This window comes from Micropterus dolomieu, linkage group LG15, assembly GCF_021292245.1.
Source record: "Micropterus dolomieu isolate WLL.071019.BEF.003 ecotype Adirondacks linkage group LG15, ASM2129224v1, whole genome shotgun sequence".
In the NCBI taxonomy this organism is placed as follows: Eukaryota; Metazoa; Chordata; class Actinopteri; order Centrarchiformes; family Centrarchidae; genus Micropterus; species Micropterus dolomieu.
This window is the reverse complement of record NC_060164.1, coordinates 2,250,990-2,263,019: the sequence shown is the minus strand read 5'-3', so window position 1 is coordinate 2,263,019 and position 12,030 is coordinate 2,250,990. Positions and strand designations below refer to the sequence as shown.

General features: G+C 40.8%; 1 protein-coding gene across 1 annotated transcript in view; it reads left to right on the top strand.

The window, feature by feature from the left end:
* The window catches only part of LOC123984461 (stromal membrane-associated protein 1-like), an 80,594-nt gene that overhangs the window by 10,860 nt on the left and 57,704 nt on the right, over window positions 1–12,030 (top strand). Inside the window, exons 2-3 of the mRNA XM_046071374.1 lie at window positions 7,974–8,107; window positions 10,662–10,747. Of these exons, the coding sequence (XP_045927330.1) occupies window positions 7,974–8,107; window positions 10,662–10,747 (220 nt within the window). The remainder of the gene's footprint in view (window positions 1–7,973; window positions 8,108–10,661; window positions 10,748–12,030) is intronic.

The following is a 12,030-nucleotide window of genomic DNA, read 5'->3' as shown; positions in this document are numbered from 1 at the left end:
TTCTAAGCTGTAACCAACAGTGATAGGAAGGTTTTTTACCCCTTAATTTATAAAAGTAAATGATACTCTGTTATAAGGATTGATCAGCCTGCTGTTTCTGACGTGTTATGTTCACCTGTGTTTTGTACCTGAGCATGAGACGTTGCTACTGTTAGCGTTCGCTGTATCTGGGACGTCACTGTAGCTGGGAGACTGCAACACGCTTAATACGGTGCATTCCTTCAGATTCACGCCATGTTGAAGTAAATGCTTCATCATATTGGAGGTGGTGCATTTTGCTGTGTCGTTGCTGTTTAGAAAGTCCTGGCAGATAAGTGCAACTTTCATGGTTCATATAATGCTCACTGCAGTTCAATCAGGAGCGCGACTGAAATATTTGAAAAGTTAAGAACTGAAAAGTAGAATTGAAATGCACGTGTCTTAACAACTCTTGGAGTTCTTTTTGGTATGGATAACTGTGATACCCAACCCTAATTATGATACAACTCCATCACGTCAGCGTAGTGCAGCAATAAAAAACATAGGAAATAGTTTACCATGAAGACAGAGCTGGAGGGGGAACCCAATCTGACAAAAACAGCCACCTTGTAATTTTCTCTGCAGGAACAACCCTGAGTAAAGGAAACCTGAATGCCCATTTACATGAACTTTCTGAAATCTGGTTTCTGCCAAAAGTGGGGAGTAATCAGATTACACTAAGTGATTCAGAGGGATTGCTGGTCATCATCTACTTACACTAGTACAGTCGGAGCATCAAAGAGCATCAGTGTAGGCTGCTCATCATCCAAGAGATTGGCTGATTGAAATAACACAGCACCATTTGCAAGACACAGATGAAAGCACACTGGATGTCTGTCTACAATGGCGTACTTTATATTTTGAGTATCGTTCGTTTGAGACGTTCACTCTTCTGCTGAACTGCTCCATTGATTTTCTCACAGTAATAGATATTCTCAGAAGCCAGTAGATGATGAGGTTCCATTATGAAAACCAACAGTTTTTATGTATCAGGACGAGTGATTTCCAGGCACTGCAAGCATACACGTGCTATATACGAGGGTCTGCACATATGTTCTGTGTATGTCAATGTATGTAGATGAGAACTCAGCTAAAACTACAGTATGCATTTGTTTGTATGCATGTGTTGAAAGAGGTTATCTAAGAGCAGACCAAAGTGAAGTCCAATCCATACAGATACAATGGCTGAGCTGCTTGATTTAGGCTTAACACTCAGTCATCCCTGCCTTAATGCTCCTTTAGGCCGTCCAGCGCATTAGTGCCACTGCATTAACACACTGATGCTCTTACCCAAGACTGGCAAGGCCCACTAGACTGTGTGCATTCCCTCTGCCATCCAACTGTCCCTGCTGCACCACCATTATGTAGCCTGGATCCATAAAAGTTGATCCTTTGCACTTGTTGTGTTCAAAATCGCTTTCAGTCGTCAAATTGACAGATAGTAAGCTTCATGCTCTGGAGAAGGAAAGAGCCAAGGATGGCACTGAGGGACTGTAGCCGCTAGCCCATTAAAATGATTTGACTGTCATTTCCGTGCCATCTCCTACTGAGATTTGGCAGAGCTGGGGTTGTTTTGTGCTACTTTATATATGGTGGATGATGCATTTGGATGACAGATTACTATAAGCTGTTATATTTTGGATATTTCAAAGAGATTCCTCGCACATCTGTGAGTGCCTTAATATTCTGACAAACGAAAATCTCACAATCATGACCACTTATTGCAGCGTTTGTCCATTTCAGAGGCTTTTCCACTCTGACAGTTTCTAACTAGCTTTGGGCCTTTTAGGGTGTTCTCTAAAAAGCACCTAGTGACATATGAAGCAACTGTTTGGCCACAACTAGAGGTTCTAGACCAATTCAGTGGTTTGACCAATTAATTGGTGGTGATAGGATGTTTTACAAACTATCGTTATCAGCGGAACTTGGCTTTGATAGTGACCACCAGTCGCGCAGGGATGTACGTAGCACACACGCCCCTGTGTCACACACACGCAAACACAAACACACACCAGTCAACTCAGGGAATATCAGTGCTGGCTTTTTGAAACCCAAAAAATGGCACATCTACTCACCAGTGGAAGGGGTCCAATCCATCCTGGGATCCCATCGTTGTTGAGAATATTTCTTAGGTGTCTTAATTGATGTGACAGGGAAAGGTAAGACAGGTCTAGCTTAGAGTAATTTAACCGATCCCATAAGTGTTTGACGTTATAGCTTTAGGTATTTCTCACATGTACTTGTCCTTTTCAGGAAGACAACAATAGACTGATTAGTTAAGAGACAGCAGCTCAGGCGTCAGGCAAGCAGATATCAGTGTTCTCTGGGAATCTTACAAGGTTGAGTGTTTACAAGAACTCACTGGCTCCACAGATTAGAGTACAATTTATGGATAGTAAGAGAGTGAGAGATTCCAATATGATGAAGCATTGGAGTCTAAACATCAGATAGATTAGTTGTTCTAGGGGAAAGGTGACCTAATAGAGAAACCTACAGGCCACTAGAGGGAAGACAGAAACATAAAAGGGACCACAAGATGTTCTCCTTCAGATTTGGTGTTGGCATTTGATGTGTTCACATGTTGTATGCTGGCACTGTGTCTCCTCGGCCGGGCTCAATAAACCATGCTATGTTAAGTCTTCATCATCTTCTTCACACCTGAACCTGGCTCACAATATCATTTCAACAATCGGCAATTAGCTTGTCAACCCCTGGCAATGAGCTAAAAAGTCCATAATTGATAGTTCAACCATTCTACATAATTCGCTTGTTTTCCAACTCCATCCTCTTCTCAGTGGACCCACCCTCAAACCACCAGCTCTCAGGCTGGCCATTCCCTGGAACAAACAGCAGCGCGCTGGCCTTACTATGGGACGGGGTTGTCGTCACTAATCCTGTCTATTAGACGCAAGAGACAACATTTGTTTTATTTTTCATTGGCCAAAGTTGTTGATATGGTTGAGCTTATTCATTGTCAGTTGAGTTGGGGTTTGTGTGGAGCACTGACAGCATGATACACTGTGGTGGACTCTTGTGTGTTTTGTGCTTGTTGTTTGCTCATGATGTACCTAGTTGTTAGTGATATTTAAAGGGTCATGTACTGAAATACATGGGGCCTTTGAAGGGTTGACTGGTACTGAACTAAAGTATTATCTTGCACTCTGACTGGCACCCCAGATCTTATTCAAACCTCTACTGTACATCACCATTTTTGTATCCCATCTTTATATCTGTCTTCTTATAAGGAAAATATTTTAAAAAAAGGCTCCCACCTACATTTTTTTACGGTTAGTTTTTTGTTCTGTACCAGATTAATTTATTAATTACTTTGAGTTTGATGTTCAGTGATCCAGATATTTTAATTTATTTAAAGAGGTGGTATTATGCTTATTTTCAGGTTCAAAATCTTATTTAGGGGTTGTTCCAGAACAGGTTTACATGGTTTAATTTTCAAAAACACCATATTTTTCTCATACTGCACATTGCTGCAGCTCCTCTTTTCACCCTGTGTGTTGTACGCTCCACTCTTGAGCTACAGAGTGATGCATCTTACTTCTACAAAATCTTTGTTGGGAGTTGCACATGCGCAGTTCCCAGGTAAGGACTACTAGCCAATCAGAAGCAGAGAAGGGCGGGTTGTAAGAAACAAGGTAGTGTGATCCAAATCAAAGCCGCTTCAGACAGTAACCTAGCAGATGGTATAAGTTACTCTCAAGTCCACAACATCATTGTTCCGCATCTTACCATAAACCACTACAAAAATCACCATATTTCAACTTAATTTTACATAAAAATTGGCCAAACAATTTCAACGTTTGCTCAGTAGCTTTCACATCGGGTGTAACGTTAGCATTATAGCTATAAGTTTAGCTGTGTTAGCCAACGTTTAGAACAACTCCGCACTTTAAGTATACCATTTAAGTATAATTTTTTTCCCCACACACCACTGTACCTGAAGCCTCTCAAACGGCAGAGAGCAAGCGGAAAGCTTCCGGTCAGTGATCTGATGTGAACGTGGAAGTCCCTAAAACCTGCATTCTATTGAACGGCCAGCAGGGGGCAACTCTTCTGGTTGCAGAAAGAAGTCCAGCTCCATTAGAAATATTTAGTAAATTATGGTCCCATTTTTTTAAAAAGTAGACCATAAAGCAGAGTATGCTTCTGGTCGTGATTATCTATGATTGACAAGTCAACCCTTCTCAATGTCAATCAGGCTAGACTGACTCGTACCCTCGGCACTGTGTAAATTTAACCAGCTCTGCTGAAAAAGCTTATTAGGAGTTGGGTGTTCACTTTCTCTGGTGAGTACATTTAGTTTTAAGCCAGCTGTTCGCTAGACAAAGTTATCAGCACTGTTAAAATGACAGTTAACGTGAATTCCAGATGCACCTAGCTAAGCTAAGCTAGCTCCGCACACGGTTGTTAGCTCAACCGTCCCGTCCAAATATGGTCACATCCGGTGCCGCTGGTTGCAAAAACTCAACATGGTGGCGCCCTATCGGCAAAACTCGAGGGTCCGAAACCGCAGTCCACAAACCAATGGGTGACGTCACCATGACTTCGTCCATTTCTTATATACAGTCTATGGTTCAAGGTGAGCTTGTGGAAGCCATTGCCGTTGGTCTGCGGTGATGCCAGCGGCTTTCGCAATGAACGAGCGGACTGCTGGTTCAGGAAAAGTGATGTTCTCTCCTTGGTATTCACATTATATGTAAATAATAGTCTCCTTGACCCTCTCCCCTCAAACCCCTCCTCTCCACACCAAAACGGTGACAGAAAGTTGAAAGTAAAACCCAGTCACCAAGTGTAGAAATGTAAAAACAAACTGTCACAGAAAAAGGAGTGACATGAAGCAACAATCTGTCATTGAAAAACAAATGCAAAAAATATCAAAAATAAAATTAAGTCATTTTTAATGCCTGTGTTTTAAGTTTCAGTAAAACTTTTTTCAGTGTGAATACAGCTTTTTCCAAATCAAATGTTTCAATGTTAATGTTTAATTTTTCTGTTCCGGTTTTATTTTCTATGCCAAATTTCAAAAGTGACGGGCCCAGTACTAACTATGTTGTTTGTTTGAATATTGTGTAGTGCAATTTATCCTTTTATAAACCCTTCCCCACTTTATCACTTTTTGCCCTTCAAGCTTTCTGTCGGCGCAACAAACGGCCACACTTGAGGGCGGAGGGAAAGGGTTAGTGTAGCGCGTAGACTTTTATTTTTTTTATGTCCTGCCCCATTAACGCCCCATTGCTCGGTTCACGGAAAGTGACGTTGACAAGAGCATCGACTTTGTGAAAACGTTTAACATGATTCTACAAAAGGCACCTGATATAGCTAAATGGCCATTGGCCATATAGCCAAACCAAACGAGCTTATCTTATCCCTGTTGTCTTCTGTTTTACCGCATCAGCTGCTGCTGACGCATCTCTCTCTTGTTTTTGTATAATGGCTGATCAAGTGGCTCACAGAGCGACTGGCCCACCAGGATTTCACCCGGTGCTAGCGATGGCCAGTCCAACTATGTTTTGAATGATTAGGTTGTAGTCTTTACTTGCTCGCTGAGCGAATACTTGCACTGTAGAACCCTGGTAACCCCATCTTAGTTGTTGTTTTGAGTGGCCTCTGTCTAGCAAACGATGACGCAAAATCCAAATTTAGTTGGTTTTACCTCTGTTCCATGAAAATTTGTACTTCACATGGGGAGAATAGGTATAGATCTGTGGTTCTCCATCGTCACAGATAATCGATAATGTGGCAACATCCTTGTTTTTATTCTGGTTTCTGAAGATTAAAAACCTATGACCATCGAGCTAATGAAAGCTTTTGAAAACTAGTCAATTAAACTGAGAGCTGCTTTCATTGAGCTTAAAGGCCTGTTTTTAAAGTACCTTTCATAATTTAAAAATGGGGTTTTAATTATAGTGACATTTAATTAAAGCTATTAACTACTAAATTAAACTATCTTTATTTCCCTTATTGAAGTTTTGGCACACAGGATGGCACAAATGAGCAAGGCAACACTTTCTTTTCTTAGCAAAAGTGTGTGTAGTATTTTTTACTTGTTTTTTGTGATGGTGTGAGTCTCACGAGTCAGCTTTTAACCTGATGAGAAATCTCATAATATTTTTATCTTATAATTTCTCATACTGCTAATTGCTATAAATGTCAGAGGTCGCACGCCTCTAAATTGTCTTACTCAGGGACACATTGGTGGATGTGTCGCAGTGGGAGTCAAACCCAGGTCTCCCACATCAAAGTCGTGTCTTAGCCATTGCCCCATCGCCACCCCCAGTTGTACAGACATCGCTTTTATAATGATGGCCTATGGGGAAAATGGTTTTTGAGCTGCTGGGGAATATTTTGCTGCAGTACTGCAAATGGCCACAGGGCAAAATTTGAAGCAAGGCTGAGTGGCGGTACTGTATCTAGGTGTTATTATACATCCATAGATGAGAGCAGGCACATCTCACTTACATGTCGTCTGAATGACCATGCCCCCTTTTGTGTTAAAACAATCTAAAGTGCTAAAAATTTGTGGCACCATGCCTGCTGCATTGCCGCATATTACATAATACATATAATCCCGCCCCAACACACACACACACACACTTTTTTTTACTTCCCCAAAGAGTGAATAGCAGTTAAGTCAAAGTAAAAAGAGATATTGCTTCAGGCCATCACTAGAGAGGATGAAAATGGTGAACTGTGGGACCCGGCCAGTCAATAGTGTGCTTCTGTGGCAAAAACTTCAGCACAGGTTCATGACACTTCATGACAGTTTAAGCAGATATGACAAAAAGTTATTTTTAAAAGAATTCCCTACTGCAGCTTTACAGAGACAGGAGGTAAAACGTAAGATAAATGTGAATCGTGCAAAGCTACTGTGGTGGAATCCCAGAATAAAAATATAGAGCCTGAAATTAGCACAATAGATCCCCTTTAAAGATCAGATTTGAAACCATCTTAAAACACTAAGTCTGCTTTATTTTTTTGGAGTTGATTAAATGCAGCCATTATTTAAACATGACTTGTACATTTAAAGTAAAAAATAAATCGGCACATTTGCTTTTGCTTAAAAATGACTAATAACTGATAGTGCAAACTTGTACTTTTATAGAGAAGAATACTTCTGAAACCATAGAAACTGTAATCAAATGAAATCCAGTAATAATACAAAACGCCCTGTGCTCCTTTGTGAAATCCCATTACGATGTAGTGAAGGGATTTGGGATATTACTTATTGAACAGTTTTGATAAGAATGTCTTCAAAATGTCTCAGGATAACCTAAAGTTGAAGTCTGTACATTCTGAAATACTAAACTAAGTTTTCGAAGTGAGACAATTTCTCCAAAGTAAGTAAAGGCTTGGAATGTTTATGCTGTTTGTATTTTATCTTTTCATATTAAGCTGAGTTTCTGTTAAACTCTGACAGAGCACTGTACCTGCATGCTACTGCACTTTTTAGAAATCCCTTTCAAACAGTTTTGCCAAACTGCGACTACTGAGCTTGAATTTCTGTGAACTTTGTCTGTGCAGCTGTGTTGGATATCACAACAGAGTTCTTACTGTATTTGTTTCAAACAAACTGTAAGACTTACCGGAAAGTACAAGCGCTCATTGTTAGGTGACAAACCTGGTATTTGAAAACATCACAATTTGTGGCTTCATGCGGAAGTGAGAGTTAACTTCAAATGTGTGATAGACTGTGACTGTCGCACTCATTGGCTTTCATCACGTCCTTCTGTTCTATCGCAATTTTGATTTTAATTGAAAGGGAATTAAAAGACTGAATCTACATAGTCTCAAATGGTAGGGATGGAAGACTCCTCTCTGCAGCTGTGGTACTGAGTCAGTTAAAGTGATAACACAGCAGGTCTTTTACATTTAGATTTTCAGCATTGCAGCTTTAAATCTCTCTCTCTTTTATTTATTTTTCTCTTTCTTTCCCATTTCAGGCCCACGGTGGGCGTCATGGAACCTCGGAGTGTTCATGTGTATCCGCTGTGCTGGCATCCACCGCAACCTGGGTGTCCACATCTCCAGAGTCAAATCTGTCAATCTGGACCAGTGGACACCTGAGCAGATCCAGGTATACACACACACAAACAGGGCCATACACCCACCTTTTAACACACAAAACAATTCAGACCAGCATGGAAGTACTGAAGCAACAACTTGAGTATTAAAGGAGAAATCCACCATAAATGACAATCCATACGTTAATACTGTTCACACTTCTTCTCAGTACTGTTGCTCAGTTAGCATTTGTGAATTTGAACTCGTCTCTACATAAAGGAGCAGACACACGTAATAACTATTACACCGATTATCTCTGTGATATATATCTATTCTGAACAAACCAAGCTGGCTTTTAAAAATCTCTGGAGTAGCACAATGTCATTTCTGTTTTGGTGGAGTTCTAACATGCGTGAAGTGAAGGCATTTCAGATTAGTAACTGAAAATTACAATAATTGGAAGGCAGAGCGATAAATAAACAGAGTGAAAACCGAGCAAAAACAATTTTATTTTCAAAGGGTTAAATACACCAGTCTATACACACGCGCACACACACACACACACACACACACTGCCAAAAAAATGAGGTATATAATATGCACCGAAATGAAAATTCTTGGCCGAAGTCGAAACCAAATATAATGATTTATTTTGCCCTTTTTTATCATTGCATAAATTAAATAGTCAAAATGTGCTTTTTACTCAGTGTTTCCCACAGGATTTGGAGAGACTATAGTGGGTGGGTCCGAGGCCCGAGAGGGTCTGGTAAAGTAAATGTGTCCATTTACTTTTAAAGGACACATGAAATATGTTTTATATTTTCTGTAAATATAATCCAATTATTATAATTCCATGCTGTATAGACACCTTATTTTGAAAACCGGATGTTGTCACATGTGTTTCCTCGCGCTAAATTCATCAAGTCCGACCCAATTTGATAAATAATGTTGTATGTGGTTCTCGGCGTAACATGAAGACTTCACAGCCTCTCTTCAGGTAGGACTCTCATACTGCAACACTTGTCTTTGTAAAGAGACAAACTGACCGGATAAAGTCGCTAACCTGCCTGTCAGCTCGCTCTGGTCTGTTTCAGTGGATTTACCATAAAGGAGTAAATACGTATGTACTCCAAATTTAGTTGCGGCTAGCTTAATCGCCTTCTCACAAACGAGTGACAAACACTCAAAGCGGGTCAGACCGTTTGTTGCCTTTTCTAAGAAGTCAGCCACAGATGGTTCGCATGTGCCAGGAGACAATTTAGTTAGATTTTTGCGTCTTTCTCAGACACTTTAAAATGCTTCCACACTGCCGACATGTCAACTTAATTGTTCGGTAAAATTTATTTGTTTTTATGACGAACATGAAAATGTTATTTTCGGCTGATTAATTTTGGTGGCCGAACGATCGTTAAATTTCTAGTATTTAGTATGCATTCCAGTGTACTTTCACACAGTGGATAGTACCTCAGCGTATGTGAAGACACACACACACACACACACACACACACACACACACACACACCCATGCTTAATCTGTGTGAATAATAGGTGTGTTTTTTGGGTAACCAGCATGTCACATGATTCAATTACACAGTAAATCAGGAGAAGGTGTGTGTGTGTGTGTGTGTGTGTGTGTGTGTGTGTGACCCACCTGAGCGTGCCAGTAATTTATTTAATCATCCACTTGTTAATATATTCAGTTGTTCGGTGTGTATGTGTGTACTATGGTAAAGGTGTGCGCTTGTGTGTTTCTTCAGAGCAATGCCTATCCATCAGCAGAGTGTGAGGAGAATGGGTCTCTCTCTGAATGTTAATCACTGTTTTCAATGACTAATTAATTCTGGATGGTTGATTATTCCGACTCCATCTCCTCCACTTCTCCTATCATCACTCCATTTATCACCCTCCTCTTAATTTAGCCTTGACACATACGGCCAGTGTTTCTTTCACCCTGTGTGTTTGCATGTGTGTGAGTGTGCATGGGAAGGAGTCAGCAGGCACACTGAGTTGAATGCAGATGTGACGAATGAAAGAACTCGCTGTGTGTGTTTGACATGTTCTTAAAAGTGTTGTCTGCATCTTTTTGTCAAATTCCGCGAATGTCTCCTCACAGTCTTCTAGCTATCCGTTCTGTGAGTGTGCGCTGAAAAAAAACCCCATTTGTACCCAGCCCTGTCTCTGTAAATGGTAAACAAAGTGGCCTGCACCCACACAACACTATAGCCGTTCTAGCTAAGATTTAGGTGTCAGGAAACGTTATATTACTCATCCACAGACATTCAGCTTACTTCTAAGTTCACCAAGACACGCTGTTGTTGTGATGTTAGCTATAGTAGCAGGAGAGTTGGAGAGCTGGAGCTGGTGTGCTGGCTGTAGGGCTGTCTCGTCTTCTTGCATGTTAGCTTTGCAGCAACAACTGTACTGACAGTTTGCTAACCCACAACTTCGCTAACGTTTATTACATTATTTGCTGTGTCGTTGTTCGCTCTAAGATGGTATTTGTCATGGTGTTGGATTTCTCCAGAATTGTTTACTCCATGTTTGAAAGGCATTTTACCAATTGCTATCCTGGTACTAACACAGCTTGCTTTCTTTCTTTCTTTCTTTCTTTACTTCTCTCCTTGCAGAGTATGGTGGACATGGGCAACAGCAGGGCCAGAAAGCTGTATGAAGCCCACCTACCAGAGAACTTCAGACGGCCACAAACAGACCAGTATCCTCCTCCTGCCTGCTTTCTGTGTGTTGGTCTCTGAATGTCCATTATTGGCAACAGCATTTATTCAACCCCAACTTCATTTCAATAAAAACCTGTTTTTTTTCTCACAATACATGTCAGCATCATTGACGTATATACTGCTGTTCTCATAGCACATGTCTGTCACCATACATGTCTCATTATAAATTTGCATAACAAGTAAATGGTAAAAATGAATTGCATTTACATAGTGCTTTTACTTTACTGGACAAAGCTCTTTACAATTTTGCCTCTCGTTCACTCATTAACACACCAATGGAGCTGCCATACAAGACTTGGAATAGAAACTTGGAGTACAGGGACAATTTGACATCTGGACAAAAGGAGCTGGTGATCGAACTGATAACTCGCTCTACCTCCTAAGCCACAGTCAAGTCAGTGCCCGTATCACTGCGTACTGTATGTCACCTTATACTTACATACATACAAATCTAAAAGCTCCCTATGTCTCCATACAAACTGCAAATGACACCTTTGGGTGAGTTTGTAGATATTTAAACTGGACCTTTGTGAAAACAGCCACAAGATCCAGGAAGAACACCAAGACTTCATGTGACAAGCAAAAGAAGAGTAGAAGCAACAACATGATTTCATACGTGCCTGAGCGCCAGTACAACCAGGCACTCAAGTCAAGACTCGGCAGTTTACTTACGTTTGAAGGACAAGAGACACTCTTTTGATGACAACAATGTACATATTTTGGACAGGGAGACAGATGGTTTGAAAGAGGACTCAAAGAAGCTATCTACACCAGAGTAGAGAAACCACCTCTCAATGGGGGAGCAGGGCTGAGACATCGCTTATCCCCCACTTACAATGCTATCCTTTCATCCCTTCCCAGGAGATAGAACAAACGATCACATTTGGCCTACCAATGACGGTAGTTCAGACTTGGCCTCATGTGACTCCAACGACCATAACAACTCTCGATACAACAGCCAAGAGCACTAACCAGGTGGTATCCATCACCTTGATAACGAACCAGGTGGTATCCATCACCTTGATAACGAACCAGGTGGTATCCATCACCTTGATAACGAACCAAGTGGTATCCATCATCTTGATAACGAACCAAGTGGTATCCATCATCTTGATAACGAACCAAGTGGTATCCATCATCTTGATAACGAACCACAGAGGTTAAATAGCTCAGAATCCCTGCCAGTCAGTCAGAAGTGAAGAAGCTTGTATTTATTTTTTTTTTTTATAGTGGTCAGGACTGAGAAACTTCAATATCAAGG